The 11,573-nt window shown below is 42.8% G+C and overlaps 1 protein-coding gene and 1 long non-coding RNA gene across 2 annotated transcripts in view; one reads left to right on the forward strand and one right to left on the reverse strand.

Moving 5' to 3' along the window:
* AMMECR1 (AMMECR nuclear protein 1) overlaps window positions 1–10,909 on the reverse strand; it is a 131,824-nt gene extending 120,915 nt beyond the window's left edge. The window contains exon 1 of the mRNA XM_081847165.1: window positions 10,445–10,909. Coding sequence (XP_081703291.1) covers window positions 10,445–10,643 — 199 coding nt within the window. The 5' untranslated portion in view covers window positions 10,644–10,909. The remainder of the gene's footprint in view (window positions 1–10,444) is intronic.
* LOC309333666 lies at window positions 2,931–8,924 on the forward strand. The gene is made up of 3 exons (XR_014152656.1): window positions 2,931–3,133; window positions 8,303–8,441; window positions 8,670–8,924. It is a non-coding gene; the product is annotated as an uncharacterized lncRNA (long non-coding RNA).
* Window positions 10,910–11,573: the final 664 nt, after the last annotated feature.

Consider the following 11,573-nt stretch of genomic DNA (forward strand, 5'->3'; position numbering starts at 1 on the left):
TCCCTGAAACCCGTCAAAGGCAATCAATTTGGTAGACGCTCATTCATTTATGTGTATAATAATCACTGGCATGGATTTCATTTTAAGCTTTATTTAAAAAATTGTATTTTATTTTTTTTTGCAATTCACACCAGTGTAAATTAGTGAGTGATTCAATTTTGTGTTTGGAAGTTAACCAAAGGTTAGCCTGGCTAAGGATCCTGGGTAAAATTCCCTTCCTGCACCTTATTTGCCGTCATACTTACCCTCTTGCTGGCAAGGCCACTGAGTGACAGGAACCTCACTGACTAAATCACCTGACTAAATGCTGGGTTGCAATAAAGATCACAAGGTAACTGGCAAACAAAAGCTGCTGAGAATCAAGTTTTGGAACCTTAAAACTCCTGCATCAGATTGGGAGTCCTGCAGAAATGCAGATAGAGACTAGTGTCTCAATGAAGCTGCTCTGTCAAAACAAGAAGCCACGTGCCACAGCAATTGTCCCCAACAAGGCAGTCTATTCAAGAGCACCATCTAAGACAGGGGTCAGCAAACTTTTTCAGTAGGGGGCTGTCCCTCAGACCTTGTGGGGGGCCGGGTTATATTTTGAAAAAAATAATAATGAATGAATTCCTATGCCCCACAAATAACCCAGATATGCATTTAAAATTAGAGCACACATTCTGCTCATGTAAAAACACCAGGCAGGCCCCACAAATAACCCAGAGATGCATTTTAAAGGACACATTCTACTCATGTAAAAACATGCTGATTCCCGGACCATCTGCGGGCCAGATTTAGAAGGCGATTGGGCCAGATACGGCCCCGGGCCTTAGCTTGCCTACCCATGATCTAAGAGACAAGCTTTGTTGATGGCATTCCATTCCACCTGTAAACATGCCCCTTCTGTGCATGCCCCTATCCCTCCCCTAATTGCTCCCTCATGTCACAAAGTCTTTCCCCTCAAATCTCGAACTCCTGTGAATTCCAAAATACGTATGTAAGACAGGAGCTAAGCATTGCTGTTCTGCTGTGTTTGTCTGCTTCCATTACCTATCCATTCTCAAAGGAAAATTATAAACTTGCCACGGGATCAAAGGCTTGGTGGAGGGTCCATACCTGTGATCCTGCTCTCCTAATAAAGATCTAATGTAACTTCACACATGCAGATTCTAGAGTGCTAGAAGAGGGAACATTGTACCTATACAGTGGTACCTTGGGTTACAGACACTTCAGGTTACAGACTCCGCTAACCCAGAAATAGTACCTCGGGTTAAGAACTTTGTTTCAGGGCGAGAGGCCCCATTAGCTAACGTTAAGAACAGTTTCAGGTTAAGAACAGACCTCCAGAACGAATTAAGTTCTTAACCCGAGGTACCACTGTATTTGTATTGTAGCTTTCCGCTGCTAGTTCCCCATTTTAACATAGGAACGATTATTTCTTCACATTTAGGAGCATGATCATCGTACAATACAGCCCATGGTTGTATATATGCTGCCATGGCTCAACCAATGGATTCTTACAAATACCTATTGTTCTTTTGAATAAATATCAGTAGTTTTGGTGTGTTGGTATGCTTTTCTAGTCACAGAAGTATTTAGATGCATACTCAGGACAACAAAGGTCCATATAGTTAAAGCTATGGTTTTCCCAGTAGTGATGTATGGAAGTGAGAGCTGGACCATAAAGAAGGCTGATCGCCGAAGAATTGATGCTTTTGAATTATGGTGCTGGAGGAGACTCTTGAGAGTCCCATGGACTGCAAGAAGATCAAACGCATCCATTCTTAAGGACCAAACTGCGGGAGGCAGTGGAAGACAGGAGTGCCTGGCGTGCTCTGGTCCATGGGGTCACGAAGAGTTGGACACGACTAAATGACTAAACAACAACAACTCGGGACAACATGCCATACGACACCAGTAAAAGATCCTGCCTTTCTGAAAGCATGTTTAGAGGTCTTAGGTGTCTCTCAAGCACACATGCTAACATTAGATAATTACCTCTTTAGACCTGGGGATAGTCACTAATTGCTCACAGGGAGCCTGGTGGTTTAGATCCACAAACTATTTTGAGAACAGGATGATATTATCCCATTGCAGCAATTACACAATAGATTCTTACAAATGGGTTTTTGATGGGACTGCCTAAGAAAAGTGTCTGGAAGCTGAAATTGCTTAAGGTCATTTGCTCAGAACTTGAAGACTACAACTTGGAGAATTGAGCACATCTCAACCAGTACTTATACTGGCTGCCAGTTTATTTCTGAGGGTTGTGAACTTAGCTAATTAAAAGATTTCACAGCCTAATTCCTATGCTTTCAATTTTTCTGCTAAGGATGGGACTTTGAACTCTGCTCAGCCCCCCATTTTAAACAAAGTGGTAAGCCGATCTCTTTGCACATGCAACCCATACACATGGGTACCTGAAGGGATAAATTGCAATCACATATCCTTTCCTACCTATTAAAACCCATCCCACACCTTTAAGTAGGACTCATGTTGGAGGCAATCCTATATTCACAAACACACAGACTCATTAATTACCTTATTGGTTTTCTAAAAATAAAATAAAAATCAATTGCTGCATTTTGCTAAAAATACTCATTCCAGAAACATACAAATGAATCCTGTGTAGCATAAAATTCCTTATGTTAATCATTCTTTCCCTGCCTTCGCCAAAATCAAGTTTAACCACGTAGACTTACAACATACCCCAAACTGTATTCACTGTATGAATACAGCCAAGCTATGGGTCTTGTACATTTCCCCCTATTTGCATGCCATATCTGTTCCTGCTGTAGTACTTATACTGGACAGTAGTTCCGATTTTGAATTTGGTGTTATATCTGCGGATTGTTCTCAGTGGCATTAACTGGTAAAAATGCATGAGGTAAGTTCATTTGATTCAGATTGAAATTCCTTTGTTTCTGTGTAGGACCCACACTGCAGAAAGGAATCCCATGGACAATAGTCCTTGGCCTAGCTGCACTGAAAAGATGGAGTCCAACTCTCATCAACATGGTCCATGGTCCAGGGTGATGGGGATTTTAGTCCAGCAACACCTGGAGGGCTGGAGCAACCTCACCACGGGCCTAAAGGCAGCTGAGTTCTTTCAAAATCTACCATGGGAAGGATAATTTATCCTAAAAGGCAGGTAAAAAACCCATCCAATATTTTATTCATTCACTGCTGTTGTTCTAAAATGTGTGTGTTGTTTTGTGTGTGTTTTTAAATGTAACCTTATTATATTGTTTTACTATTTTAAAGCACCTTGGGAGGATAATTCCTTCTGTAAGGCAACACATTCAATAGACAACAAAGAAAAATTATGTCCTATTAATGTCAAACTGACCTCCGACGTTCTGATTAGTATATATACATCCTTGCTCAAGCACAGACTTCACCCTCCTTCTTTCAGAGTGAAATCGAGCTCACCCTCTGATTTGCTGATGAGAGCTTGTTTAACTGAGCAGCCAGGACTTGGTGTGAGATCCATGCCTCTGGCCCAGCTGCTGCTTGTAAATGGATGCCCTTGATAGGCCACACTGCTGAGGCCAGATATGACCACCTTGCAGTTCCAGAGCTGGCCCAATACATTTTGGCACCTGAGGCGAACCACAAAATGGCACCTCCCCTCCTTGCCAGGGAAGAAGGGGTGAGGGAAGATCTACATCAGAAATTGGGGTGGGGGATAGGAATCTGCATCAAGATCTGCTGCCCCTGTGGATTCTACTGCCTGAGCGGGGCAGGGGGGTGGGTCGCCTCACCTTGCCTCATGGGTGGACTGGCCAAATGTAGGTCAAAGGCTGTGAACTCTTGCAAAGAAGTTGGCTAGCCTTTCATGGGCTTGTTTGGAATTAGCTGCCAAGTTGCCTCTTAGAATCTCACACCAGCAGGAAGGCAAATACCACAGTGAGAAGCTTTTAGTACCAAGGTCACCCTTCCAATACAAATACTGAAATTGACAGATTGCTTTCTGAAGTGCCAGCGTTAAATGATCTCCTTACATGCTGCAGCATCTGCATAAGGATTCCCACCTATTTTGCAGCAGCTATTAAAACCCTACCCCAGCAATGGTTTTGCTGGGTAGCCTTGCAGAGATTTGGCTTTAGAGTAAATTTATACTCCAGACTGAAACTGGTTCAACTGACCAAGAATTCCCAATTTATTCTACTGCACCCTAGGCACTTTAAGGTTCCCGGGCAAACTCATAACAGCTTAGCGAAATCAAAGCTGCTTTATCAAGTACCTGCAGGTGCTGCCCTGGGCTGGTCATAGTGGGAAATTAAAAAGTTCATGGAAAATAATCTTGGAGAGAATGTCTTGGACATAGTAGAGTTTGAGTTGCTTATCCACTATCCCAAGAATCAGGAAAACAGTTGGACAGAAAGGATCTGATGGTGGCTTGGGGTAGAAATATATAGCTGGGTTGTCTTCTGCATATAACTGACAGTGAAAGTCCTTTTGATTTGATAAAGTCATATCAATGCTATGTGCAAATAATGAACAGTCTTTATGGAGGATACTTTGATGTTTGTGCTAAATATCCATGAGTGGAAAGGCAGCACAGGCTTTTGCAAAGGGCATCATCACATAGTCTGGGTTCCAGTCCTCAGTCTGTTTTTTCCAACCTGTTTTTTCCACAGGGGAACACTCTTTCTCTGTTTTCCTCATATTTGTGGGCCTCTCAAGGATTCATCTAAAGTCTTCTGCTATTCTTTGTCTGCACCCTGATCTTGCATGGCATGGTCAAATCTCATGCCTTTTAGTGGGAACTGACAGCACCCAACTCTACCTCTCTGTGATTACATTGGTATCTCGGGTTAAGTAGGTACTTAATTCATTCTGGAGGTCCATTCTTAACCTGAAACTGTTCTTAACCTGAAGCACCAATTTAGCTAATGGGGCCTCTTCCTGCTGCTGCAGTGCCGGAGCACAATTTCTGTTCTCATCCTGAAGCAAAGTTCTTAACCTGAGGTACTATTTCTGGGTTAGTGGAGTCTGTAACCTGAAGCGTATGTAACCTGATGCGTATGTAACCCAAGGTACTACTGTATAGCTAATGTCCTCCATCCAATCCTGCATGTCCAGCTGATTGTCTGATATCTTGACTTGGATATTTTATCACTGTATCTTCATATTCTCTCAATATTATCACTCACCATCTTCTTCAGGCATGAAGCCATTGGCTTCATTATTATCTCTCTCTCCTTTGCTCCCCACATTGAATCTGTTGTAAAACCTTGCTGCTTTGTACAGTATTGCAAAACATGACCTTTCTCTTTCCCTCTTCTGTTCCATGTTCTCATCTTCTTTTGCTTTGACTATTGCAACTTTCTCATCTCTGGCCTTAACTTTGACAACTCCATCTTTGCCATTATCATAATCCTAAATTCAGCCACCAAAACTGTTGACCATTGGTTAAGTACCCTTAAGTATACAAACCTTTGGGAGGTTTGCAGAAATATACAAATACAAATTTATGCAAAAGTTTACCAGTGAAATACCAAAAATGCCAGTCATAAAAACTATTGCATTGATAATCTATTTGAAACCAGTGCAGCAGCTAAAATATTAAAATACCTAACCAATCGCTGTGCTCTGCAGCAGAGGGTCTCCTTTAGATATCATCTAATCCTGAGCCCTGTTCTGTACAATGTTTGAAGTGCTCCTTTCATGTGGTGGCATCTGCCCTTAGGAACTGGCCCCCCCATTACATATCAGACAAGTGCCATCTCTGTTGTTGTTGTTGTTGTTGTTGTTGTTGTTGTTGTTGTTGTTGCTTTTGCAGTGCCCGAAGGTCTTCCTTTTTCAACAAGGCTTTAAAGTGGAGATTATTGTTTTAATTTAGTAGTTGTTGTGTTGCATTGGTGCAAATATCTAATGCACCAGGTATATGTGCCCATTCTAGTTCAACTGGCTTAGAGAACAAAAAGCACCTAAAAAGCCCTTGCATAGACACCAGGTGAACTTTTCTAGGAAGTGCATTCCATAAATGAGCACCATCACTGAAAAGGCCCTTCTCCTGGTAGCCATCAACCTCACTTCCTTAGGCAGTAGAACCTGGAGATGAACTTCTGCTTCTGTGCTCCACCCCCAAACTCCTACACTCACTAGTGATATGCTGAAACACGCTCTTCAATTATCCTAAAGTTTTCTTTCTCTGAAAAGAGGCTTCCTTCCACCTTCCTCATTCTCAGGGTACTTTAGGTTTTGGAAGAATTCTAAAGTAACTCTTCCCAATGGGCCTTTTTTTAAGATTAGGGAGCTGGGGAGGCTGCATAGTGCTGGAGAAATGTTTAATGGAAAGGGTGGGGAACACCCACCACCCACAGCCAATTCACAATGATACGGTAAGCTCAACCCTACACTGTGGGTGATGGGTGTTCCCCACCCTTTCCATTAAACATTTCTCCAGCACTATGCAGCCTCCCCAGCTCCCTAATCTAAAAAAAGGCCCGTTGGGAAGAGTTACATCATGAGGTCTCCTGTGGGTTTTAGTGGAAGCTGGGGAAATTAACTATCATCATCATCCACTGATTTTTTTTAAAGAAAAAGAACTCAAAATTCTTCACTTAAAGAAATAATTATGAACAGCTGTCATGGTAGGCAACCTTCCTGGTTCCCCAGGCATACAGGAAAGTCCAGCTGAAGATGTCTTTGGGTTTCAGAAAGTGTGGGCACTTGGAGAGGATGATGATTTGTGGGCAGAAAGGAAGAACCCTCTCCCTCTAAACCCACCCTTGGCCATCTCAACCACAAGGAAAGCCTGAAAAAAAATCTGTATGCCAACCACAATGTTTTCTCTTTCTTTTGCTAATTACTGAATGAAGGTTCTTTTCTCATTAACTGATAGAGGATAAGAAAAACAGAGCAAGATGCAGGACAAATTTTCAGTAGCGAGCACACCAAGACTGATTGCCCTTGGATTTGGCACAAACTATTTGAGTACCTGCAATGAATGACCTTATCTCAGTGCCAGGTCCACAGTTTGATGGGCCCTTGGCATGGGGCTGACAATGAACTCCATTCCCCCCCCCCCAATTATTCCCTGACCAGGATGGGTATGGCTCTGCCTGCAACATACGTCTATGGAATCAATGCATTTCATAGATGTATAGGGCAGGGCATTATATTTTGGGTAACTTAAGATGGCAGGCAGGCACCATGGACAGTGAATGGCAACATAGTTGGGCTCTGGTGGGCTAGTGAGGGGTCCTTTCAAGATTCTGGGTGCCCTTGACCAATGCTCCATTTGACCAATAGCTGATGACAGGCCTGCTTTATCTCTGCACTCTCATATCCTAATACCAGAGATGGGGGAGAAATTTGTTCTGTTTGCAAATCTACCTAATTCACACTTTTTGAAACTATACAATACATGAACCGAAACACAACCGTTCTTGAAAATTCACATTTCCCTGAATTGTGTATTGCAGTTCTGCAGCCAAGCAGTGTGTACAAAATTGAATAAACCGTAAAATGTATAAAGAAATAAAATTTGCATTATATTGGGAAGATTGTGAAAATGAATATATTAGATGAAATTGCATGTTAAAAGAAATCCACATTAAAATGATGATGAATTTTCCGGAGGTCTTTTTACACCCATCCACCCTATTTTTATTTTTTTTGCAAACTGATGTGGAAATGTAGAGGATTGAAATTAAGATTGGAAAAATATGAAACTGTGAGGCTGACATTCATCCATCCCTATTTACCAGTGATGGGACAAAGATCACAGTCTCTGAGCTTCATATTTTTTCTTAATTAGTTTTTATTAAATATTTTCTTGTTTTATTACAAATAAACATGGAAAAGTATGCTTGATATTAAAGGCCTGGACATATTCATATGGATATAAGTGATCCTTTAAACATTAATATCAGTGTTCTATACTGAGCACAGAAATGAAATAATAAATAGCCAATTAACTGGTACAGAATCAGTGTAATATGTGCTGGCCATTTTGCCACTACCAGATAATAGAATCATAGAGTTGGAAGAGACCCTGAGGATCATTTAGTCCAACCCCATGCAAAGCAGGAATATGCAGCCCCATATGGGGATTGAACCTGCCATCTTGGTGTTGTCTGCAGCACACTCTAACCAAGTGAGCTATCCAGACTAGTAACCTTGCAATTCCTAATTGTTTGGCAGTCTTAATACAGCATGGCTATTGTCTGAGTGGGCAGCTGGAAAATGATAGGAAGTCTAAATAAATGATCGTTTTAGTTATATAAGCCTTCCATGGGCAAAGAAGCAAAGAAACACCAAGCGAGTCAGACAGCACCATAATCATCCATCATCTTTCTCATCCTAGACTGCAGGTAATGTCTTGTATATGGGATTGCTTTTGAAGATGGTTCAGGTACTTGAACTGGTGAAGAACATGGCTGCCTCAATCCTGGTTGGGGCCAGGTGGTCAAAACAAGCAACGCAAATCCTAAACTAGGACAGTGGTACCTCTGGTTATATACTTAATTCATTCCGGAGGTCCGTACTTAACCTGAAATTGTTCTTAACCTGAAGCACCACTTTAGCTAATGGGGCCCCCCGCTGCCACCGCGCCACTGGAACCTGATTTCTGTTCTCATCCTGAAGCAAAGTTCTTAACCCGAGGTACTATTTCTGGGTTAGCAGAGTCTGTAACCTGAAGCGTATGTAACCTGAGGTACCACTGTAGTAAGTTTATCATGCAAGCCAGGGCATTTCTGGGCCTAAGTCAAAGTGCTGGTTTTCTGCTGTAAAGCCCTAAAGTTTTGGATCAGGTTATCTGAAGGAATGCCTGCACCCCTCCAGGGATGGAATAATCTGTCAATTTTGGTTTCCCAAAGTTGTTATTTTCCTTAGCTCTCCCGCTCAGTGCAAATCATGATTTCACCTAACACAATATATTTCTGTATGCTACTTCATGCATCTCTGTACAAATTATTTTGACTGGTGGCCTGCATCGCAAAATCCAGAGAAATGCAGATGTTGAAGGATAGCTGGAATACAGCTCTAACAATCCCTTACCAGGAGCCATGCTGGTTAGAACTGATTGAAGTTGTGCTCAAGCAACATCTGGAATGCCAAAGGCTTTCCACCTCTCCCGCAAAACAAGTTAAAGCAATTACCGTACATTGTGTGGATTTAATGGAATGCATATTTCTGCTTTAGGAACATGTGCAGTAAATGATCAGTGCTTAAAAATATTGTGAAGTTGCTGTCTGGATTTTCTTGTTTCAAACATTTTGTGTGTGTTTCATGATTATGTAAGCTATCTTGTAACGGCAATGCCCTAGAGGGCACCCTGTAAACAAACAAATCGCCAAACAAGGCCTCCTAATTCCCTTTCCCCTTGCAGAGCTGCAATTCCCAATCGATTTGGGAATTGTTGCTCTGTGAGGGGATAATAGGGGTCTCCTAGCAACTCTCAGCACCCTGAACAAACTACAGTTCCCAGGATTCCTTGGGGGAACCATGGACGTTTAAAATGATATGACACTGTTTTTAATGTGCAGTACTGCTGGGACCCCACCGGCAGCAATTCTCCAGGGTTTCTGCATGAGTCCTTCCAAGACCTACCTGGAGAAACCAGGGACTGAACCTGGGACCGTTTTGCATGCAAATACGATGCTCGACAACTGAGTTACAGCACGTGTAATAGGGAGATGCCAAAGAAAACCCTTTGCATCTGCCATATAAGGGCCTCTGCACATTTCACCTCAAAGGTATGTTTCATATGCACACACAGCCCCCAGCTCAGAATGTGTGAATGTGACAATGACTTCCTTCCAAACCCTCATCTTGGTGCAACGTCCTGCTGTGTGTACACTCATGGGCAAACATGGGTTTGCTGCTGAGTAATTTGTGAAACAGCCCTGAAGAGTTGTTGCTGTGTTTGCATTTTTTTATTTTTTATTTAGTTAGTCAAGACATCTATTTAAATCCAGCAAGAAGGCGCCCAAACGCTGGAAGAAAAGCTTCTGGATAATGTTGGCGACAGAAACACCACCCCAACGAAAGAGGTGGGTTCTGTTCCAGAAACACTTCTTCATATACATCCAAGCACGAATAAAATGAGCCTTCTTTAATATCTAAAGCAACCCAGGCAAGCAAAGCAACTAGGATTCGGTAAGGTTTTACACAGAACGACGATGAGGACGACAGCAAAACCCCGACATGCTTTTTTTTCTGGGTAAGCTGAATGGAACTGAACAGCATTGGCGATGTGCGTCGTCAGTTTCCAGAATGGAGAGAGAGAGAGAGGAACGGCGAATCTAAATGTGTTACTTAAGGCTGGAAGATTTCAGAGGATGAAAATGGAGACTGGGACTGCCAGGGGCTGCCTGCCATGCCGACAAATCTGATCTGGAAATGATGGATGCAAACGGGGTGGGTGGGTAGGTGGGAAGAACCACATTCAGTAAGCTCCATCAAACTGCCATGCAAAACTAGCCAAAAGTGCTCATGTCCTTACCGTGCTGTGGCTGGCAGGCAATCCGTGTCTGGGAGCCTTCGGTCCCGCTAACTAGGCTCTGGGGGTTTTGTTTGCAAGAGAGATTGTCCTTTATGGGATCGGAGCAGGAAAATGGAGATATAAAGAGAAATGAACACAACGTGCAAGGCAAATAGCTGCAGTTCTTTAACATGCTTCCTGCGTTATTGTTAAGCTGCATCCGCAGTCGAGGAGGCTACGTTCCCCAAAATAGGACAGGCTGCTGTCAGTGGCTTGCTTGAAACCTGAGCAAGAATTTGCGGAACGGTGGAGAATCTGGGTTGCTGGAGTGTACGACCACAGCAAGAAATTGCTGGCAGTAGGGAGCAAGGATGCTCAGAAAGGGAGTGAAATTGCGAATTCGCCACTGACAGGACATGAGCCGGCCTGTGCGTCCACCAACGCTTCCCCCCTCGTCTTAACCCTTAAGAGCCCAGCCTAAAAGGAGGAGGCGAACGCGCTCGAAGAACCACTATACTTGCCCTCATCATCCTTCTCTTTTTGGGTTGGGTGACGCGCTGAATTACGGCAGCGTCCCTGCTTCTGAGAATTCACATGCTCCAGCGTCCTGACATTATGCAGAGGTCTGCACATTTTTAACCCATCAGTAGCAGGGCTTCCTTTTCTACTGGCTGGTTCTCCCTTGGCCTCTGGGCAGCTGGATAACGAAAAGACACTCTGATGCTGAGTCTGAAAAAAGTCTGCAGGGGCGAGGTATCAAGTTTCCCCGTCGCTAGCGTTACTGAGGATATGGGATGGTCCAAACGAAAATAGACTGCATAAAAGAATTGATTCTTTATATATTGGTAGCTGCCAGGGCCGGGGTTTTTTTTGGTTTATTTTTTGAGGGAGTGGAAGGTTGGTAATAAAATGGAAATATTTAGAGGGATAAAATAAGGATTTATGGCACAGTCTAATCTGGTTCACAGCTATTGCTGAAGAATTCATTCAGAACGTATGGCATAGCAGAGAGCAATGTTTGTTTTCAACTATGTGGCAGAAAGTTATTTTACACATAAAGGAGGACAACAGTATTAATACGGTGCCTCCAGTGAGATACACCACTATTTGGAATTTTTAGAAACTCTTCAACTTTAAATGAGAATGTTGT

The sequence above is a fragment of the Podarcis erhardii genome (assembly GCF_964252035.2).
Source record: "Podarcis erhardii genome assembly, chromosome: Z".
Taxonomy (NCBI): domain Eukaryota; kingdom Metazoa; phylum Chordata; class Lepidosauria; order Squamata; family Lacertidae; genus Podarcis; species Podarcis erhardii.